The 25,321-nt window shown below is 36.1% G+C and overlaps 1 protein-coding gene across 1 annotated transcript in view; it reads left to right on the forward strand.

Moving 5' to 3' along the window:
• The first annotated feature begins 5,029 nt into the window (after positions 1-5,029).
• The window catches only part of LOC149799014 (solute carrier family 49 member 4 homolog), a 39,504-nt gene continuing 19,212 nt past the window's right edge, over positions 5,030-25,321 (forward strand). The window contains exons 1-5 of the mRNA XM_089958119.1: positions 5,030-5,364; positions 5,789-5,879; positions 10,727-10,890; positions 15,460-15,487; positions 15,959-15,993. Of these exons, the coding sequence (XP_089814245.1) occupies positions 5,100-5,364; positions 5,789-5,879; positions 10,727-10,890; positions 15,460-15,487; positions 15,959-15,993 (583 nt within the window). The 5' untranslated portion in view covers positions 5,030-5,099. The remainder of the gene's footprint in view (positions 5,365-5,788; positions 5,880-10,726; positions 10,891-15,459; positions 15,488-15,958; positions 15,994-25,321) is intronic.

The following is a 25,321-nucleotide window of genomic DNA, read 5'->3' on the forward strand; positions in this document are numbered from 1 at the left end:
TTCGTTGTTCGTTGTACATATTGACGGAATCGTAATATTGAATCTCAGGCAAATTCGGGAAGACAGCATGTTGATTGGACTCGGTATTGAAAAGCGTCGAAATACTCTTTAGCCATCCTGTCATTCCAAACCACCGTCATGCATATGATTTTGGCTCCGTTCATGGTGACTTGGATGCATTTGGTGCCTTATTCGGAATCTTATTTCAGAAGAAATTGTCCATCGTATCTTCAGAAATTGTGGGCCATCACCGCGCCATGGTGACGGCAGTCTCTGTAACATTGGATGCCCTCTTTGCAACAAATGATGTCAGCAGGGTCTAATATATATTGAGCAAAATTGGAAAGCGTGCTGGGCCCTTGAAATAGTTTCCTCGTCCTCTTGGAAGCTTGCTATAATGAGGAATATGAAATGAAATATTTTTGGATGCACTTCTTGAATTAAAAAAGTTACCTTTTTAATACTTAAAGGAACTGTGATATATGGAGAGATCAAGTAATTGTTGGACTCTAGGAATTCGCAGACTACAAAAAGTGTTGTAAAGAATTCCAGGCTTTGTGTCACAACAACGATTTACCTGTTATCATATATATTTTATTCACATTGTTTGTTAGTTTTTATTTCACTCTATTCTATTGTAATGTAACACTGCATGTTGGACTCAACCTTGTCCAAAATCAAGTTTATTTTCTACTTGACCTAAATTTTGGTTTTTTATTTTATTCCGTAGATAACTAATACATAGCTAAAATATTCTCTATATGTATGGTTTTAATATCAGGGTCATTATTAATAGAAGTAAATATTTTCATTTGGGTCATGATCTAGGTTATTTGAATTCCACTACAATTTACCTGTTATACCTGATAGTTTTCGTAATGGATATCTAATTATAAATAAAATCTTATCTTGCAAACATTATCAACCTTTTAGAAAGTTATTTTGCATTAGGTTATGGTATTATAATTTAAAAAATGCTAATTGTGACCTGAGGTGAAGTAGAAAAAGTAAATAATTTTGTTACTGGAAAGATTACTGAGTCGTGCTTAGAGACCTAGCAGAATTTATTTGTATTATTGTTGTGTCCAAACGTTCATTTATGATGGAATTTATTTCTCCCAATTATTTAATTCAGTGATTTTTTCTCTGGAAATATAATAGAGTGCTCAATAAAAAAAATATTTTTCTTCACAGAGACATGCACTGTGAGTTATAGTGGCTACGAACCTGGAATTATATTACTGTGTTTCAACAAAAGACTGTTGTTACAGCAACACGATACAGGCTGCCACATGCCCCAAAACACATTCAGCGTTGGATTTAATTTTAATTTCAACAAAAGTCTATTTAGAACTTTTATTACTTATTTTAAGAGAATAGACTCGTAAAATTTTGACTTTTATTACAACTCTATGGTCTTAAAATAAGAAATAGAATAGAGTGAGATGTAACAAGTTTTGTATATTTCAACAAATAATTTATTTCCCTAGAATGCAAAGTGAACAACATAAACGTTATGGTACTACGAATTAAATCCCAAGTAATCCTAGAATTTCAGACAAAGGTTTGAATCATTAAATTTCTGAATAAAATTTGGTTGCAATCCAAAATAAATCCAACGCTGCAAGTCTATGAAGTCTATGAATAGACTGAAACTTTCTCTCCATTTTAGTTCAATCGTACCTTAAGTTTATGTATGACTTGAATTGTTGATGCCTAATTGATGCATAACTTGCTGTAAAATTCCAGACATAAAATCTGACCCTTGATCACATTGTATAAATCTGCCTAGGAAAACTGATTAAAAAATTTGTATCAAAGCTTTTACTTTTGGTGTAGTTTTATCATTCCTTGAAGGAATTCTGGGAAACTTGCAGACGCACACATTATCGTCAACAAGTCTTGGTTGCCTGACCTGGTCTTAGGTAAGGGACCGACACAGTCTGTCATTATTCTGCTAATTAGTTCATCAAATGCAGGAATAGGTTGTAAATGATCCTTAGATTCTTCTGATTGGATGTTTCTACCATTTGACACATCTGACAAGATCTTCAGTATTTACAAATGTCAGTTTTAACTTATGGCCAAGAAAAGTGATTCAAGACCTTGTGATGAAACTTACTGATCCCTAAATGACCAGCCAAAGGGGTTTCATCTGATACATTAAGAATTCCCTCTTTATTTGACTTGCTAATTACAATTTTACAGCCCACTGATCACTCGTCACCAGCAGTACATCCGGTGGTCTCCCTTTTCTCATAAGGACCCCATTTTTAACAAAATAACAAACATGTACTTCTGCGGCTTCCGCTTTGCTAATAGCACTCTGCCAAAAACAAAAGATCTGAAGATTTTTTACCCCTTCGACGACATGTGATTGTCTTTGATCATACTGATTAAAATAGAGACAATGTGTAGGTACAATATCACTGTGATCAAAACCCTTTGATTTTGATCCAAACGAGGAGCAAACGTGACCTTATCAAAAGCCTGACCAATACATGTACCAGCTAAAGGAGTGATTTCCTGATCAACATCATTCTCAATAGCTCTAGTAACTGTACAAGCTGGGTATAAATCAGGGAATTCTTTTTCAATAGAATTAACGTTCTGATCAAAACATGGCGTCACTTACAAGTGAATTAACTAAAACCTTATCTCCAGATAGGCCACTGCCTAGTAATAAATGAATACTCTCGATGGGTAAAGACTACACTGGTCCGACTGTCACTGGTCCTGAGACTAAATTATATTGACATATTTTCAAAATGGAGAAAAACATTCACAAAGACATGCTCTGCTGCCTGAATAAGAACACGTTCTTTAGAAGAAGACTGCCCAGAAACATGCAAAGTACTGATAATAAAAGACTCTGAGAAGCTCATGTATCGCTTAAATCTTTAATAGGGATAGGATTGGCCGAATCATCCGTGAGTGATATTAATCTTTCGAAATGAATGGTTCACAATTTTCCATACATCAAATGTACTGCTTTCAATATATAACCGTGACCTTGACCTCGTAGAAATAATAGCACTTGGAATAGGTCTGTCTTTACTTCGTTGCTTATTTTTCTATTTGTAGCAATCAAAAACATTGTGCCCTTTCTTTGTGCAATAGGTACACATAGGAATAGCTAAGGACATCTGATCCCTCTTATCAGAAACTTGATTTCTCAAAGTTGCGCCAGTTCAAAGTGAAGAAGTGCTTGAATTAGACTGAAATGTTTTTTACTAGAAGATTGATGAGTTGAAGACTTACTGACAAAATAAACTTTTTGCGCTAAGGAATATTCGTCATCTGTACCAGCCGCATTTTCCAGCGTTTCGACCTTATGTTTATCAACACAAGTTTTAACGTCAATATCGAAGCAATTTTTGAACTCTTCAACTAATATGAATTGTCTGATATTTTTGTAATCTTGACCAACTTTCGTGGCTAAGCATCACCTGTCAAATAGTTGCTCTTTTTCTCTTGCAAACTCGACATGAGTTTGTCCAGTATTTTTTACCGTTCCTAAACTTTTGTCAATAAGCCTCGGGTACCAGCTCATATATTTCAAGATACATTCCTTAACTAGATCGTTATCATCCCATTGTTGTTCTGACAGCAAAGTGTATGCCACAAGCTTTGCCAGAAGGTGTACTTTTTAATAAATGAGGCCAATACTTGTCATTTCAAAAGTTGGCAGTGTTTTTAAATTAGGAAAATATTTATCTACTTCTTTTTTCTTTAAATGAGGATAGTAACCTAATAGTAACATCAAACACTGTACGTATGTGCAAAGCTAGTATGTGGTTTTCACTTGCCAGCTCTAAATTGAAATTCGCTTTCTTCCTTTTCTCTTTATCCCGGCATCTGCATCTCTCTCTCTCCTCTTTCTGCAACTATAGTCCACTCTGGACCCGAATATTTTTATTTCTTGCTTTCTTAATAAAGCCTTTGTCTCTGAAATATCATATTATCTGGCAAGCTGGAGTAATTCATCCTTTTAAAAGGGGCCCAACCTTTCCTGTGTAGGATTCTAAATAACGTTCTCCACTTTCAATGACATTGTAAAAGCTTGTTGATATCTCTAAACATTTCAAACTTGTGAAATAATGCCAGAGATTTAAAAAATCAAAAATAAAGTGAATTTCAGCTTCAAGAACAAAGTATTCTCGAAACGTTTAGAGAAATTCAGATCCCAAGGATGAGCCCCAATTTTCTATTACGACTATTTGCTCTTTAAATAAGCAATAGAAAAGAGTGACAAACAACATATTTTGTAAAATTAAACAAATAATTTATTTCCTACAATCAAAAGTTAAAACCATACAACGAACTTACGGTATTGCAAATTATATTCCAAATAATCCTAGAATTATAGACAAAAGTTCTAATAATTAACGCTCTGAATAAACTTTAGTGTTAATCCAATAAAAATCCAACGCTACAAGTATTGATTTGTCTGTGGTGGCCCGTATTGTGGTCATGTGCAAACAGCGTACTGTGGAATCACAACAATACAAACCAAGAAAATATCTTTATTTAAAATTTCGTTATATATTCAAGTGTCTATTTCCAAGAATGTCATTTTTGATAAGGACTTTGTATTTCCAGTGAATAAATAATTTGAATTTAAATAAATTCCAGCCCAAATGAAATGCTGAACAGTTCTGCATGATTAAATATAAAATCTTAGTTACCATTAGAAAGTCTGTTTTTGAACAGGGTAAACACAATATACTTGACTCAGGCAAATATAATAATTCTAATACTTGACCCATATTCATAGGGAAAATATTGGCTATGTGTTAGATGTTTACAGAATTTTAAAAAAAAAATCATTGATTCAGGTCAGGTAGAAAATGAACTTGGTTTTAGGCAACGTCAAATCCAAAATAAAATTATCCACACAGTATAATGAAATAGAAACAAAATAAAAGAACGATGCAAATTGAATATTCATATCACTTTTTTAACTGTTCTAGGTTTGCAGGCACAAAAAGTATACCTTTTAGTACGAACTAAAAACTTATTTGCTGTTCTCACCCTAAACTCTTTAAGCCATGTGAATTGCTCAAAGAGACGTAATTATTAAAGCAAGAGAACTGAAAATGTCGTCCAACGATCCCCTTCTAAACAAGTCCTCAGAGAAACAAGTTAACGGAGGAAAAGGCTGGGTGAAGTGGTACGTCTTATGTGTGTTGTCAGTAGAGTCATGTCTGCAGACCGCTGTGTGGGCGATGTGGGGACCAATCGCCCAGTCTGCCAAGGCGGTGTACGAATGGGAAGATAGCACAGTGAACCTGATGGTCAACCTGGGTAATACTGGCACCATGCTGTTTGTCATCCCATGTGCGTATGTACTGGACGTAAAAGGTAAACACAATAATCATTGGTCTTTTACAAACGTAGCACGTGTGTTTCTGCCCAGAGTCATAATCTGATAAAAACTGTTCTCCCAATTCAGAACAGATGTTTCGACCCGATATTTCTCAAAATCACAAATTAAACCCCTCTAAGAATAAAATTGTTTCTTAAACACTAATGTGTATATATATATATATATATATATATATATATATATATATATATATATATATATATATATATATATATTCTATCTTTAAATTTCAGTTAATAAAACAATAAGTAAGTATAATATAAAATAAAAGTAAAAAGTAGCACGAAGAGTAACTACATAAACAATGAGGTCAAATTAACCAATAGCTTCAGGGGTGCATTTTATAGAATAGGACGATGATCAATACAGTCTGTCCAAGATTTGCATGTCCTCTTTCAGGTCTACGCATATCCATGCTGGGAGGATGTTTTTTGCAGGCTTTTGGGAATGGTCTTCGTATCATCACGACAATGCCAGGTCCAGCAATATGGTGGGTAAATATTAATTTTGTTTAACGCAAAGTATTCCATTTTGTTTTCCTGTTTTAAATTTTCACTTCATGGAATCAATTGCAATTCCATTGATGTGGCAGACACAATTATGTTTTGCTACCCAAATGTATATTTATTGTGACCTATCACCCTATTTATATTTCAACATCAGATGCCCTAATCAGCTTGTATTGCTGATGTGGAATTTGTGTTACTGCTATCAATCGGCGCATTCTTTGAACTTCTCCATCGCATGCAGATATTTGCCATTGTAATCTACTGCGAAGTCCGTTTTGGTTTCATGTCAGAATAGCTTCATGAAGTGACATTGCCTAGACGATGTACCACCACTTACAATAAATTTCTGATGCTTGAAACTGAATGACGTTTTTAATAGTTTCATTGCAAATTTGCAGGAATAAATATTAACAATTAAAAAGCAGGTATTTCATTGATTGTTGAAACGTCGTCTAGTGTTATTTTCAACACTTATCATTTTACACAAATGCATTCTTATCATATTCGTCAGCCAAAGTATCACTATCATCTGAATCTCTTTCAGGTAGTCGACGTTATCCGATTAGCATCGGAAAGAGAATAGCATATTCGGAATGAATCATTAGGATCATTACAATCAAACGTTTTTTAGATTTTTCACCAATTAGCTATTTGTTATTTACAGTTTCTTTCTTTGTGTGTTATGTATTCAAAATCAGTTTTGTTTGTGGCTTTGTTTTTTTTATTGTTGCTTTAAATATACTTAGTATTTCTACTAACTAGCAGAGGAAAACAAATCCCCAATAATGCACCAATGACAGGAGTGTAATTTAGTGTACGGTAGTTGTAATTAGTAATGAGGCACACTTGTGGAACAATGGGACTTACCATTCAAAAGGGTGAAAACATTTATAGGGATAATGGAAAATTTAACATGTGGAGGGCTCTTGCGGGACAATTGGAATTTAAAATATGAATGGCACCGTTGCCGTTCGGCTTTCACCGTCCTTTTCTATCCTTCGTACTTTCTCTTCTCTTCGTCTTCCTCTCGTTTTCTTCTTTACCCTTCTTGCTGTTGCTGTCGAATGACAAATGCTTGTTCTGCTTTTTTCCTCTATTGTAAAACTTCCTCTAATTCTTCTTTCTGTCTCTGTTTAAAATCCTCTATCCGAGGTAAGGAAGGAGACGGTGGTAAAGGTGTTGGTGCCAGTACAATTTCTTGCGACGAGGAAAAAGAATCGGCAAATTCCCAACTAATATCATTCTCTTCTGGGAGTATAACCGTGGTTATTTTGGTAGCTGCTCTGCCATCACTCCTCGTCTCCAACGCAAGTACAACCCAATACATCGTCTTCTTAGTTTCCGCCATTCTCGAATCGATTCGCTGAGTACGGACGCTAGCTTGCCTGTATAGGGGTTTCACGGTTAGTATCTCCCCTTGAAAACACCAGAGGACATCTCGGTGCAACTCACTTCCGGATAGTTCAATCAATTAAGATGGCAGATGTAGATCAAGAAAATGTGACAGACCGCTCACATTATACAAGCAGGATCGATATCTCACTATTTTAAAAAGAAATTATATCAATATTTGATCAATTTTTTTTACATCTTTTTTTTTCTCACTAACTTGCGCTTCTTCCAGCTTTCAAATAAATATTATCTGCCCATTTCAGAACTTCATTATCTTTCCATTACTACCTTATGCTTTAGTTTGTATTATCTGATTGTGCGAAAGTGTATCGCTGCGTAAAAAGGTCTTGCAATTTATCTCGCTTGAAGAATAATGAAAATATGTTTAATTTGTACAGATTCAATTATAGCAGTTAATGGAAGTTGAACGACAACGAGAAAAAAAATTCTAACTTCTTAATTTTTTTTATTATTGATTTAGACTGTTGCTTTTCTATTAATGTTCATTATATTTTTCATGAAATAACTTAAGTTTCTTTTCAAAATGCACAAATGTCAACCACGCTTGAACAGACAGGCGCACGTACGAGTCTCCTTGATGATTATTTTAATTTTATTTCCTTGAACGGTTGGAAATTTTAGAGTAGACAGTTTGGAGAAATATCGATGTTAGACACACTATGCCTGTGTAGGACATTTGTGGCTCTCACCTATCTGTCTGTCTGTCTGTATGTCTGTCTTCTTTCATCTGGTGCATGGGTATATATATCCTCAAATGAATGTGTGTTCGCATACGTATATTACATAAACATACTTCTGGTTAAAAACGAGTATAAAATGATGCTAAGTTCGAAAGAGTGACTGATAGATAAAGACAACAAATATGAATATTTGTGAGTATCCATTTATTATTGACTTGTAGAGTATGTTCTTACAAGCAGTCTCTTTTTTAAATCATACTGTGTGCAATTTTACATCCGGTCACATGATCAATATTGATTTAAAAGGCGAACCAAAGTAATATGACGGAATCTGTGAAATAATTGGATCTTTAAAACTTACCTATTTGATGCAAGGAAAGTTAAACAGAATTAAACTAATTTTAAGAAGGCTGTTCTAGATGAATTTGCTGGTGGCAATCAGAAATGTTGTCTAAAGACCCCAGCAAATTTGAGTTATTACGTGTAAGCATAAGCAAAGAAAAATCATGCTGAAAGTTATTGCATGTACCGCCCGATATTTGATGTTTCAAAAGTCAAAAAGAAAATGAAACAACAAAATAAAAATCCTCATTGGGCATGTTCTGAATATTGTACGATATTTACACCCAAATATGAATAAATATTCCGTCTGCATTAATTACACTCATGTATCATTATGATAGCTGATGTAATTATTGCTTTGTTAAGTTCCTCTGAATGCATTAAAATACTGTGTTCCATTATTTTTATTAAAAAAAAAATTCTGGTTTAAAATATTCAGCATTACAAATCAGCTGATATATCGAATTCGTGTTATAATTTTCTTATCGAACTTGTGTTTTAACTTTCTTAACACGTGTTATAAACGAACTATTAGCCTTGCGAAAATAACTGAGAAAGAAGGATGTATCAACATATGAAAAATACAAATTGTTGAGATTGTTTTCGTTAAAGTTATACAACCAAAAATGTGCAATAAATATTTAAAATCGGAGAGCAGAGTGAAATGTTCCTACTAATGTATCTGAAATTATGGATAATGAATTTATAATATCAGGTATGGACAGTGTATTTAATTAAATTATCTGATATCATTTAAGTATGGAAAGTAAATATTATTTAATTATCTGATATAATGTAAGTATGGGCACTGAATCTAATTATCTGATTTAATGTCTATAATTATTCTCCTAGTATGAACAAAAGATGTTTGGTATATATAATTGATTCATTGGTTTGGCCATAATGATCTGTAGTACAGCTAAGATACCTTCCTTTGTTCACTATGTTTCGCTAACCAAGTGTAAACTATCCGGAACTGGAAAGTTTTTGTGGGCTTGCGCATTAGAGCTAAGGGAGGTAATTTTAGGCGCTACCATCAGTAACTCTGTTGCAACCGTGAAACCCCCAATACTGCATGTGACGTAACACGCAGATCTCTTCTAACTGGAAGAGAGACTCCGCGCTATGACTGAATTTTGTAACGAGATTTTTAATTGGTGAAACAAGCCAATTCGTTTCAAGTGGCTCGACTCATGAATTCACCTGTTCTCATGACAAGATGTGGACAAACGTTGATTCGTCGACCCTAAATTCCGAGATGTTATTTAGCCCGGACTACCCCATACATGTGAAATCATCATGGGCTATCACAAAGATAACAGATACGGCTATTTGGGAGAAAACGATTTATGTGGAAATGCAAGACTGTCTGAAGAGAATCTTCATGTACCAACCCGACGTGAGACGAAGCTTGAAGAAGAGAAGATTCGTACGATGATAACTGTCTTTAGTTAACAAACCCCAGCGGCCCTTTTCAATGCCACTCATTTGTCTCGAAAAGATATACTATTCTTTCCTTGCCAAAACATGTTTTGTGTTTGTGTTGCATAAGTATTTATTTGTTTGTTTGTATATGTTGTGTTTGTCCTCATAAACCCATTTGCCCCAATAAAACTCTTATATCCCTATAACCCTTTTGTCCCTATAAACCCCATGACGTCATCCATGTTTAATTTCCCATTGTCCCTATATGTTTTACCCCGTTTTCATGGTAAGTCCCCAAGGTGTCATTCTCATGTTAAGTTCCCATTGTGCCCAAAAATGCCCATAATATGCTAAATGTCCCATTGTCCCTATAAATTGTTTACCTCCTTTTTATAGCAGGTCCCTAGTGTCCCCAAGTGTCCAATATTAGTACTGTTGTATGAGTTGAGAAGGTTTAATTTCGAAGAGCATTAGTTATCTGTATTTGAAACGAAGACGTGGAAGTAATACAGCGATGATAAGAATACTGTGGGGAGAGGGAGAGAGAGCATATTTTAGCAAAGGGTACCTAACGAGACATAAAAACATAAACGATTACATTTTATTTGCTGTTTCATCTTTATACAATTCTGCTTATTTCTGAGGCAACAAACACGTCGGCTGAAGAGGGCATTACTAAATTCGAGTTTAGTGAATATAACATAAATTAGCAAAACTTACATACATAATTACGTTTAAACATTGTATAGCGTTTAATCTAAATAAAAAGGCAGATCTGCTAGTATGTTAACATATGAACAAAAGTATAGAGAGTATCGATAATAGATAAAGAATACATAACAAGACGATATAAGCTTTATGACGATATATATCTGATACAAGTGACAACCATAACAAATGTGATTACTTATAAAATGAATTATACTAAAACGTGAAAACACATTTTGTATTTGGACCAACATTCACAGGTTGATAGGAGCGGGACAGCTCTTGAATGGTATTGGCGGGACTATATCGTTCGTAGCTCCCACTCTGCTCTCTGAGACATGGTTTGCACCCGATCATAGAGCCACGTCAACCTCAGTCTCGATCCTGTTTGCATCGATAGGGGCAGCCATGGCCTTTGTGCTAGGTAAGATTCACGTGGGACTGAAGTAAGAGAGAGAGAGAGAGAGAGATGGTGGCACCTCCAGACGAATGAACGAATGAGACAGGAAGAAATTTATTGACTGATAAAATTGTTTTAAAAGTAGGAAAATTACTGGCTTTTATTTAAAGAATTTGCGTCATAAGATTTCCATTCTTGAATAACACCTTGTTCTTGAAAGTTAGTGACTTTATCTAGGGATAAATAGAAGGTCATCTTTGATAGCCGGACATTTAAAGCCTGCCTTTCTTACAAGTGATCAGTCTACAATACTTCATTTTTCGTCATTTTTCTGGCGTGATGACAGAACACTAATATACCCCGTGATTATAGCACACTCATACACCTCATGATGACAGCACGCTCATACACCTCTTGATGACAGAACGCTCATACACTCCGTGATTACAGAACACTCATACACCAAGTGATGACAGCACGCTCATACACCTTGTGATGACAGCACGCTCATACACCTCGTGATGACAGCACACTCATACACCTCGTGATGACAGAACACTCATACACCTCGTGATGACAGCACGCTCATACACCTTGTGATGACAGCACGCTCATACACCTCGTGATGACAACACACTCATACACCTCGTGATGACAACACACCCATACACCTCGTGATGACAGTACATACACACCTCGTGATGACAGTACACTCATACACCTCGTGATGACAGCACGCTTATACACCTTGTGATGACAGCACGCTCATACACCTCGTGATGACAGCACACTCATACACCTCGTGATGACAACATACCCATACACCTCGTGATGACAGTACAGACACACCTCGTGATGACAGCACACTCATACACCTCGTGATGACAGCACACTCATACACCTCGTGATGACAGCACACTCATACACCTCGTGATGACAGCACGCTCATACACCTTGTGATGACAGAACACTCATAACCTCGTGATGACAGCACACTCATACACCTCGTGATGACAACACACCCATACACCTCGTGTTGACAGTACAAACACACCTCGTGATGACAGTACACTCATACACCTCGTGATGACAGCACGCTCATACACCTCGTGATGACAGCACACTCATACACCTCGTGATGACAGCACACTCATACACCTCGTGATGACAGAACACTCATACACCTCGTGATGACAGCACGCTCAAACACCTCGTGATGACAGTACACTCATACACCTCGTGATGACAGCACGCTCATACAACTCGTGATGACAGAACACTCATAACCTCGTGATGACAGCACACTCGTACACCTCGTGATGACAACACACCCATACACCTCGTGATGGCAGTACACACACACCTCATGATGACAGTACACTCATACACCTCGTGATGACAGCACGCTCATACACCTCGTGATGACAGCACACTCATACGCCTCGTGATGACAGCACACTCATACACCTCGTGATGACAACACACCCATACACCTCGTGATGACAGTACACACACACCTCGTGATGACAGCACACTCATACACCTCGTGATGACAGCACACTCATACACCTCGTGATGACAGAACACTCATACACCTCGTGATGACAGCACGCTCATACACCTCGTGATGACAGCACACTCATACACCTCGTGATGACAGCACACTCATACACCTCGTGATGACAGAACACTTATAACCTCGTGATGACAGCACACTCATACACCTCGTGATTACAACACACCCATACACCTCGTGATGACAGTACACACACACCTCGTGATGACAGTACACTCATACACCTCGTGATGACAGCACGCTCATACACCTTGTGATGACAGCACGCTCATACACCTCGTGATGACAGCACACTCATACACCTCGTGATTACAGCACACTCATACACCTTGTGATGACAGAACACTCATACACCTCGTGATGACAGCACGCTCATACACCTTGTGATGACAGCACGCTCATACACCTCGTGATTACAGCACACTCATACACCTTGTGATGACAGAACACTCATACACCTCGTGATGACAGCACGCTCATACACCTTGTGATGACAGCACACTCATACACCTCGTGATTACAGCACACTCATACACCTTGTGATGACAGAACACTCATACACCTCGTGATGACAGCACGCTCATACACCTTGTGATGACAGCACACTCATACACCTCGTGATGACAGCACACTCATACACCTCGTGATGACAGAACACTCATACACCTCGTGATGACAGCACGCTCATACACCTTGTGATGACAGCACGCTCATACACCTCGTGATGACAGCACACTCATACACCTCGTGATTACAGCACACTCATACACCTTGTGATGACAGAACACTCATACACCTCGTGATGACAGCACGCTCATACACCTTGTGATGACAGCACACTCATACACCTCGTGATGACAGCACACTCATACACCTCGTGATGACAGAACACTCATACACCTCGTGATGACAGCACGCTCATACACCTTGTGATGACAGCACGCTCATACACCCCGTGATTACGGCACACTCATACATCTCGTGATGACAGCACGCTCATACACCTCGTGATGACAGAACACTCATAACCTCGTGATGACAGCACACTCATACACCTCGTGATGACAACGCACCCATACACCTCGTGATGACAGTACACACACCTCGTGATGACAGTACACTCATACACCTCGTGATGACAGCACACTCACAAACCTCGTGATGACAGAACACTTGCACGCCGTGATTACAGCGTCTTACTAATCATGCTCAGTGGAATAAGTTAGATCGTGTTTTGTTGATGTGTGTTTAGTCGTTATGGTATATGGATCGGTGTCTGCAGGCAAGGCGATGGGTTCGGTTTATCCGCGACCTGGGTTCGAATCTCATTAGAGTATGAATTTAAAATTCTCTAACTTGTATGATAGTATTATTTGTAACACATATTATTTATGCTTAGCATTATCAAGTATTCTTCTGCAGAATCCATTTCCATTTTGTTTGGTGTATATTATTAATTTTCATATATGTATATATATATATATATATATATATATATATATATATATATATATATATATATATATATATATATATATATATATATATATATATATATATATATATATATATATATATATATATTACTTGTGGCAAATGGTGATATGGCATTACATTTACTCTCAATTTCATAGTTATACAATCTACCCATAATTTTCTATACAATGCCGATTGTAAATCAATAGTATAAGGTATACAGATGTATCCAAGCAACAGCAAATTAATGCACTCCAGTATTAGTAAGCAACTCAATTCATTGCATATGGCATACAGATATATACAAGCAACCGTAAATTAATGCACACCAGTCCTAGTAAGAAACTAAATTTATTGTATATGGCATACAGATATATACAAACAACCGTAAATTAATGCACACCAATCCTAGTAAGCAACTAAATTCATTGTATATGGTATACAGATATATACAAGCAACCGTAAATTAATGCACACCAATCCTAGTAAGCAACTAAATTCATTGTATATGGCATACATATATATATATATACAAGCAACAGTAAATTAATGCATACCAATCCTAGTAAGCAACTAATTCATTCTATATGGTATACAGATATATACAAGCAACCGTAAAGTAATGCACACCAATCCTAGTAAGCAACTAAATTCATTCTATATGATATACATATATATACAAACAACCGTAAATTAATGCACACCAATCCTAGTAAGCAACTAAATTCATTCTATATGATATACATATATATACAAACAACCGTAAATTAATGCACACCAATCCTAGTAAGCAACTAAATTCATTCTATATGATATACATATATATACAAGCAACCGTAAATTAATGCACACCAATCCTAGTAAGCAACTAAATTCATTCTATATGATATACATATATATACAAGCAACCGTAAATTAATGCACACCAATCCTAGTAAGCAACTAAATTCATTCTATATGATATACATATATATACAAGCAACCGTAAATTAATGCACACCAATCCTAGTAAGCAACTAAATTCATTTTATATGATATACATATATATACAAGCAACCGTAAATTAATGCACACCAATCCTAGTAAGTAACTAAATTCATTCTATATGGTATACATATATATACAAGCAACCGTAAATTAATGCACACCAATCCTAGTAAGCAACTAAATTAATTCTATATGATATACAGATATATACAAACAACCGTAAATTAATGCACACCAATCCTAGTAAGCAACTAAATTCATTCTATATGATATACATATATATACAAGCAACCGTAAATTAATGCACACCAATCCTAGTAAGCAACTAAATTCATTCTATATGGTATACATATATATACAAGCAACCGTAAATTAATGCACACCAATCCTAGTAAGCAACTAAATTCATTGTATATGGTATACATATATATACAAGCAACCGTAAATTAATGCACACCAATCCTAGTAGGTTCTCCAGGATGTACATTAAACTAATCGACGACTAGTTTACTTTGAATAGCAATGTTACATCCTATAATTATTTCTCACCTCAGGGCCTGCTATGGTTACACAACCTCCGAGGTAAATATAAATATTTACTAATCTAAAGTGGCATTAAAAAATAAATGTACTTCTTATAAAATGCTCTTCTAAATTTGGCTAAGAGAAACCATTTATGCATTCATATTTTATTATTCTGGTCATAAAATGTATATATACAATGTGAAATAATGTTTCTATCTACTACGAGGCCAAGGAAATAGGATAGAATGTCATGTCTAACTCCCTCTCCATCGTGAAATAATGTTTCTGTCTAGTATGAGGCCACGAAAATTGGATAAAGTTTCATGTCTAATGATTTGTGAAGAATGTTTAAAGTTGCAAACTGTCAACGTCAGTTGTTTTGAATGAAATTACCGATGTATAGACTGCACCGTTAAAGAAAAAACAAATTAATATCTGAGTTCAATTGAATATTTTACCCATCTTTACACCATTTAAAACAAACTTGTGTTCTGCGATTTTGCTAATTAATTATATGTTATATCACAGCAACTTATCGACGGCAGCTGTTCAGAATTTTACAGGCAAGTGGATAATTTGTAATATATTCACATCTTAATTCATTTAAAAAATAATCACTTAATTTTGAATAGTGGTTTCTTTAATATTCGAACGGAATGCTAATGTTTCGTTGGTATTTGCTATCAGTTATAACGTAAATGATTTTTATAAATCGGTATCAAATCTAGTAAATAGGTTTTAGAAGTTTTGTTAATGGCAAATAAATATGTTATAATAGTTTTAAACCACGAAAACCGCAAGACATCGTCGTTCGTCTTTCATGCAATTAAATAAAATATTATTTTCCAATGTACAAGTCACAGTGGCTCAGTGATAAAAGCATTGAACTCCTGACCAGAATGGTGAGGTAAATGTTATCACCATCACATAAGTCTGGATTGGTTGCTGTGATGTGTTCTTGAACAGTGCACCTTACTCTGTTAGCTTCCGTATCATATTACGGTCTACCTTAAAACACCAACCCATGCCAAATACAACAATATTCTTTACAGAACCATTTACTGAAAATGTAAAGCAAACCTTTACAAGCTAAATTTTTCACTCTTTGATAAATTAGTCGCACGGGAAGTACGAATCAGCTCGAAAATAGAAGTTTTAAACAATCGTTAATCATGATGAAAACTAGAGGATTCAACCAAGTACATTATTTTAACAATAGCATCTGATGAATAATTTTACATGGATAAGTAGATATAAAATTTCGTTTTTAAATGCTTAAAAGGTTCATCTGTTTTCGAAGAATTTACTTTATTTCATCTCGTACAGTTATAGGATTGTATATGAACATTACATATACGTAACTTATTGTGGAAGATGCTGCTGCTGCTGATGATGGTAAACTATAACATAGATGATGATAACGACGACGATGATGAGGGTGTTGTTGTTGTTTGTTGATGTTATTGATGGTATCACCATTACCAAAATTATCATCAACATCATTATAATCAACAACATTGTCATCGTCATCATCATCGTTATCACCATCATCATCATCATCATCACGCAGAGATGCCTAAACTTCGACATGGTGCAACAATGACAGATTACCTCCGACAGCAAAACCATCCTAGTCATAATCGTTGTTATTGTTATTGTCGAAAATCAACTTTGTTTTGTCGAAAGGAACAAGTTTATTTTTTAAAAATGCCGACTTATGAGTATTATGACTGAATATTATTCTTGTGTATCATTAAACGTGTCATCGATTGTAATACTATTTTTAATATAACTGTATCCTCCATTCTAATAATAGCCTTGTATGTACCATTGACTGTATCCTCCATTCTAATAATAGCCTTGTATGTACCATTGACTGTACCTTCCATACCAACACTATTCATTACTTTAATCCATTTCTTTAAGTTACAGATTTGGGAGATATTCAGAGTCAAATAATGCATTTAAATTATCTTTGTAAGTAGACTTTTATTCTTTACGCCAATTTCTCATTTGTTGTTAAAAAGTTGACAAAACATATATAAATAACCAAAACACCTCGGCATTAGAAAATAGATGAAATTAATAGCATGTCCTAGTTTAAAAATTTAATGTAAGTAGATATGTGTCACTTGCGATTCTAACGGAAATTAACATAATGCCATCGGATTGCGCGGAGACCCCACGTGGAACTCAAAAAGGAAATTCTGTTTCATAGGTTTAACACGGGAATGGTATTATGGGGGTTTATAGCCTCAAAGGGTCGAATGTTTATAGATTCAAACGTGAACTGACACTACGCCATAGGGTTAAATGGAAATGACCCTTGATACTCAAATGGTAAATTAACATGGGTCTACGTATGTATGGCCTCAAGAAATGTTATGACCTCAGATTATAATGATAAACTGTTTTACATACATCCAACACACATTCATTTGCAGGCAAACACACAACATATACTATCCAACACACACACACACACACACACACACACACACACACAGAGCACCGCTTTTAATTACTACACACACATAGACACACGCAAACAAACACATCCCTTCAATCCAACGAAAATGGTAGAAAGTGTTGATAAACGTTCTTCACACAAATATACAAATGTAGGAAGTGTTTATAGATACACTGCTATAGTCTTGCATACAATCATGCTATCATATATAAGAGAGAATGGAATAAAGGAATTTTAACTTTTATTTGTCAACAGTATTCACAAACACATACAACAGAAAACATACACAACTGGTTTTTGTTAATAGGATTAGTATATCTTTTTTTGTTGTGACCTGGCCATATTATGTTACAAGTCTCCCTTAGTGTCCACTGTACCAAATAATGAACATGATATTTTTTGTGGAGACCACACGCCTAAAATACGAGGCACGTTTGGCTTCTTACCCCAGTGTTATTCCTTTTTTCCTTGCATCTCCTTTGACATCCAATCGGGATGGTCCATTCTTTTAAATTTTGGTCCTGTTGAATTCCCTCTTCTTTTTCAGTATATGATTCTCCCTAAGCCGACGCTACTTTAAGTTAACCCGATCCTCTGTCCCCAACGTTCTGACGAATTGTTGAGCAATTATCAGAGAATTAGTTTCCCATTGCAGGTGTCTGGAGTAGGACAAGCCGTTCTTTTACTCGATCCAGGAGGTGATGGACTCGTTCTATAAAGCTAATAGCCTCCAATAGATTACCCACTTGACCATGCCCGTTTTCCATTATAGATGTATGAATGAGTCGGCGGTGAATGGCCTCACTTATATTTCAGTATAGACGTGTGCAACCTTTCCGCAATGTATGTCAGGTTAATGTATGAACATCGTTCTCTTTAATTATTTGTCGAGTCAGTGTGAGGCACCCACTCGGTGCTTTAATATGTGCACCGTACTACTCTCAGCTGATCCTATCCGGAAGGAGGAACGGAGAAGAGCGGACTTTTCGAGCCTTTATGTCACTAAAGGATCATATTAATCCTGGGTTGACAAATTTAGTCGGTGTCGTCTTACAACTGGATATTTAAATTCAAAAAACGAGTTGTGTACTTGTGGCGGATTGGTTAGTAGAGTAGAGAGATTTTTTCTTATCTTTGTCGAATAATGCCCTGGGTTGCAGTATTACAGACGCTTCTAATGTAAGAACTTCAATTTTATGCTGGTTTGTTTTGAGTTTTGGGTTCTGTTATGTATATTTAATTTGCATTGAATGTTAGTTTTTTAAACTTCTTTTAAGATATGTTGTGGGTTATGTAAAATTGTATTTTTGTAGCTGACCTTGTCCAAATTCAGAGACAATTTTGTAAACAAAATTGTTTACCTTTTTCTGACTGAAGGAAAAATATTAGGAATATTATTTTGGTCTAAGTCAATGTCATTTTGTTTACCGCGTTCTTTATTTTAATTTTAGTAACAGACCTTCTAATTATCACTAAGATTTTCTCTTGTAAACATTTGAAACCTTCTAGAATGAATGTGTTCATTAGGTAATATATTTTTTTGAAAAAATACTAATTGTGACCTAGGTCTGATAGAAGAGCATAAAATCTTGTATACAGGAAATAAATCTATTCCTGCGATAACATCTGAAGCAGAAATCATTCTTATTGTTGTGTCCATCATTTCATTTATGCTGGAATTTATTTATTCATTGTATCTATTCACTGGAAATACAAAATGCATATCTAAAATAATATTTTTGGAAATATTGACTTAGACTTGCAGTGAAATTCAGTTAAGGATATATTCTTTGATATTGCTATTGTGATTTACCAAAAGAATGTTGGCACAGCATTACTATTCAGGCCATCATAGGCACATCAACACTTCCAGCATTGGATTTAATTTGGAATACCACTACGGTTTATTCCGAACTTTAATCATTAGGACTTGTGTTAGGAATTCTAGGATTATTCGGGATTTTTTTCGAAATACATTAAGTTATTTTCTTTTAGATTTTCATTTTATATTTTATGGAAATAACTTGTTTGTTGAAGTTTACAAAACTTGTTGGTGTTTGCTCTTATCTGTCACTTTGTTTAAGACCATAGAATCGTAACAGGTTCGCTCAGACTATGCCACCTTTGTGGCTAGGCCTGATGGTTTGGATTACTGACCACCTTATAATTATTATTGGTCAAATTTTGTCTTGCAAACCAGACGTTGCCAATGCTACTTTTGTGTTTTCTGGTGTTGCGCGGTAGACCCTGATGGTCCGGTCTGTGAACAACCACATACCCTTATTTTAAAACGTTGTGGTCAGATTGGTGAGTCTTATGGATAACTTCTAGTGAACCAAATGTTGCCAGCGTGTAGCATGTTTTTTTTTTTTTGCTTAAGTGTTTTTTGAGGTCTGAGAGAGTATTTGAATTATTCCCTAGTCTTTCACCAACACCATTTTTGTTTCTTATATGTAAAGAAGACAGGAGTGAATTTCATGCTTTGTTAGTATGGGTCATGACGAGTTATTTGGTTAGAAGAATAGAATATCGCAGACGTTTCCGAGAGTAGAACGGGATCAATGTGTTATTGATCTGTAGCTATATTTTTATGTTTCCTACTGGATACATTGGTTTTAGTACCATTTAGCGTTGATTTAATTGTGGAATCGACACTGAGATTGATTATATATGTATTCTGTTGGGGCTCACCCGTGAGTGTCAGTTTTGTGGGAGTGGAGTCCTGCCGCCACGGATGGTCAAAATGAACCGCCCATACAGCGAATCACTCCCATGGTGTACCTATCTCCCTCCCCGCTGCAGAACTCTAATTCACTGTATATGGGACATTGATAAAGTTGTGGAGTGTTTCTCTGTGATTGGGCAATGTGGGCAGTTAATTCACACTGCTATATTACTCGGTTAGATCTTTCCAAAGCTGCGGACTAATACAGTTTTTCAGTTATTCATCCTAAAATGATTTGAATGTCATATTGGTTCACCAAGTGTGGGGCGCTCAGATGCATGCGTACTTGTTTTTACTTGTTTCTGAGCATTATAATCCATTTGATGAATACTGGGTTTACTCACTTTACTTCTGCTTCTTTGTCGGTCCTTTTTTCCAGGTATGTCCGTTTTGGAGGGCACAGACATAAATTCTACGGTAGCATTATTCCCGTCCAAGATCTTGAATTTCAAGTTTATTTCTCTCAACAGATTATCTCTACTACAATAGTGGCCTTACTCCAAGGAATGCAGTAAGGTGAAGAAGACTCGAATTATAACGGCCTTCCTTGTTGGAGTGTTTTCAATCCATTTAACTGCTTGATTTATTTTCCAGAACTTGACCGTATAAAATGAACGATTATAGGGTTTTCTCGCCACCCCACCCCACCCCACCCCACCCCTGCATGATAGATTCACCAGGAATCACAAATGACAGGACTGGTGAAAGCGCCTTTTATATGATTGACGCTTGTTAGCAGAATTATATTAGGATATGGGAGTTTTTATAGACACACATCTTTACCAACAAACACACCATTTAAAATGAAAGGGGTTTTATTTTGATTGGGAAAAAAAAGACATACACAAACGCAAACATGCTTACACAAAACATAACGAAACGGTATTGACAAACGTACTAATATCTCTCTTTTCTAGAGATGTGTGTGACTTTTATTTTGGTTAGGAGACCTGGGATTTAGTGCTTGACAGAACTGCCACTCCTCACAACGTGCATCATCGCAACATTGACTAGCTTTTCACGGAGAAAGAGAAGTCGCCTGTGTCCATTTTACATTCCGCCTAATCTTCTCGCCCCGCAGTTTCTGGTGCCGCTGTTGTTGCCATCGAGGATATTCATGACATCTTTTGTGATTCATGTTGTCTTTTGTCCTCCCATTTTTCGGTTTTCCTTAATATCTCCTCGTGCAGGACATCTTTCATATATTCTTGTACCATTTTAGGAAGACGATTGTCCTCAATTTCGTCTTCATCTAGATCTAGTAGTGTTTCGTTCGGGGTATGCGCAGCATAGCCATGTTTTGTCTTGCGATTCTGCTCAAAGCAGAAGTTAGAGAGTCAGTGATGGGTGGCAAGACTGATGAACACATGGACGTGAATGAAAACATCTCTCCGTTTCGACATGCGAACGTGCAGGACATACAAGGCCAAGATTGATAAAGAGAAATGTGTAAGAGTATGTCCTTACGAGTTTGCTTTATACACAAACACAAAACAACACCTTTTCTATTTCAAAAACTAACATGTTGAATAACCTCTCTAACTCACAATAGGAATACTAATAAACAAAGAAACAATATTAAAGATGACCGTATTTAGAAGATTAAAAACATTTTGAAGTCAAACCTGACTTCCAATGATCAAAGACACTTCCATTTTTCCATCGATGCACACTTCGTTTCTGAGCTATGGCAAAGAGATATCCATAATGTTCACAAAACCATCCTTCTGTTTTATCATCAGTCGTAGAGAATCCACGATGAAAACAAGGCACTCAATGTTCTAATTAGTTCCAGGTCGATGATTGCTGCCTTTGTTGATGACACTGGCTTGAAAGTCTTTGGTTTTCTATGTGTAAGTCACGCGTAGTCTCTGTACTCTATAGCAAGATAGCTTCGATGTGCTTGGTTTCCAGGGTAGTCAACTGAGGAAGGGAATGATCATACAAGTCTTTATATCACTTTCTCAAAATCGTCTCTTTTGAGATGAGAGTCTGTGTCTCTTCCTTTTATTCTTGACTCTTGTCTGTGTTGTGTCTGACTAAGATGATCGACTTTACATAACATTTTTTCATAGTTAGACCTGTAATACCTTCACCAAAATTGTTCTTGTTCTGATGATCGTCTCATAAAGACTGTATTTTTGTCTATTTCTTTTTCTGGATCAAAAATATCCTCATCGCTCATCTCCTAAAGTTTGTCTTGTTCCACATTGTCGTTTCTGATAGTCGAGTATCACTTCTCTCAAGCTGATGATTTCCAGACAATTACCAAATTCTGTATTCAAGATGACGTTCATTGTGTTTGCAAGAGCTACTGCAAACAAACGTTCCACACGAAGTTGGCCTGATTTTATAGTGTAGAATTATCCTTGTCGCTACCTTGGTCTGGAGTCAGATGACATCCCCACAAAACATTACCGCCTGCATGATCTTCCTTCTAAATACCGTAGCTCAGGTTCGTACGTAGCTGCCATGTGGCTTCAAGGCAGGGTCCAGAAAGATCTCAAGTAATATCTGAAGCAACGTTAGGTTAAAAGGCGAAGGTTTTCATTTCCACTTGTCGTATCGGATACTTGACTGTCGTTATGCTCAAAGTTTTATTGATGTCGTTTCTGAATTGGAACATTCTCAATAATCTCGGTCCATCATGTATTTTCCAATATTTGATTAGTAATCAAACGAATCCAAATTTCGAAAAATTTCTGTTTTTCTGTTTTTATTCTCTTGTTAAATGTATTCATGAGATACGAAAGGTTCTACGCTTCGTCCTTGTTGGTACGTAGAAGAAATAAAGTTTTAGCCAGAATTATAAAGCAAATTTATAAGAATGTCACGGCCAACCAAACAATCTTTTCTAAACTGAAGCAACACATGTTTCCTGCCTGAAACATATATCCTAAACAATATCCTCGTTTTCGATCGACTCCTTGATACAAATGCTGTATCTCTTGTTACAATTCACAGGAGAATCGTTTTAAAAAATGTAGATGCACCATGGCGTTTCCTTTGCGCTTAGAAAAGTTTGTCCAAGAGCTTCTTCTATATTAATGTTGACACTGTCGAGATATAATTTAGCGACAGGAAGATATTGAGGATTTGGAAATTCTCGGTGAACATGATACGTGTTTCCACCTTCATCGCAATCAGGTATGGCAGAATCCATTTTGAAAGAAACAGATGCGACTTCCTGAGCGGTTGTGTTTCCCATCACACCGTACTTGACCACATCCGAGTACACAAACAATAAATTTTGTCGTTCGTTCAGTTTCACAGGGTAACTAAAATACTTGTAGAATCTATCAATATTGAATAGTCATTCATAGTAGCAAATGCAGTGTATTCTGCCACAATTGAAAGCAGACTGGGACAGAAAGTAATAAACATTAATCTGCCGTCCGAAAAGTTAATTTAAGATGATGAGGAACTTTATGGTACCCGATTTGTACTCGCTTGAGAGCTTTCTCCGGGGCTTGCTTAAGATTAGTTATTTATACCAAATATTTTGCAAAGATCTGCTGAAAGTGATGCTACTCAGGAACTTACACCTTTGCCTGACACATTTATTTGTCAGTCGTTTGTTGAGGTCATATTTATTCCTGGTATTGATCAATCAACTGGAATTGATCGCAGTGATTCTCATTTTAAGACTCATTCTCTTTATTTGCTATTCAGGGTGACAAAAGATAGTCACTTCTTTCACCTGTTGTCAAACAAGAAGATCCACACATGCCCTGTTTCATTCAGAGGGCTATTAACGAAATTGAAGTCACACAAGTATCAGTTTTTCACTCTGTAAAAAATGGTGTCCTTATGAGAAAATGCAGGCCAACTGAGGTACGCGCTGGTGATAGTTGTTCAGTGAGTAATACATTTATCGTTCCGAGATAATATCGACAGAAAATTCTTAGCTGAAGCGGCCAGACTCCAGTGGCTGGTCATTTACGAGTCAGTAAGACTTATCACAAGATCTTGAGTCATTTTTTAATGGCCGAAAATCAAAAGGGATGTTTCTAAATACTGGAGATCTTTTTACGCCTTTAATATGGTAGGGCAACCCAATTATAATCTACCTAAGACCCATATGCAATATATTCTGTATTTGAAGAACGATTTAACAGAATAATGGTAGACTGTGTTTGTCCTTCACCAAACACCAACTCCGCCAAAATGTCTTGTAGTACATACAGCGTTTTGTTTGCACAATATTTCCTGTGTCCTTTATAATTAAAAGTTTTCATCTTCTCTTGTTTGTCTCGTTTCCATTTTAACCATATATATATATATATATATATATATATATATATATATATATATATATATATATATATATATGGTATTTCCTGTTCGCCAGACAACCCAAGCATGATTTAGACTAGTGTAGGTCATCAACTATCGCGTCGGGCATGCTGTTCCTCCCGGGCTACCACATATAGGTAAAGGCATCAGTCATTCCCATGACAACAGGCACAGCAATATGGAGAATACTGCATGTGAAGAGCTAAGGATGCCTAAAGCAGGCGTTACACTACGGCCCCGAAGACGACCAGTGAAGCTATACCACTTATTTTTTATGGCCATGCTTCACAAATCCAAAGGACCTATTCAGAGCGATTCAGATGACTTGAAAAATATACTTATCCTGTTGCCAGCTAAATCTTAAATGTCCTTGTATGACTTCTCTCTATTGTGTGATAGT

This window comes from Sinohyriopsis cumingii, chromosome 5, assembly GCF_028554795.1.
Source record: "Sinohyriopsis cumingii isolate HCF-2022 chromosome 5, ASM2855479v2, whole genome shotgun sequence".
Classification (NCBI taxonomy): domain Eukaryota; kingdom Metazoa; phylum Mollusca; class Bivalvia; order Unionida; family Unionidae; genus Sinohyriopsis; species Sinohyriopsis cumingii.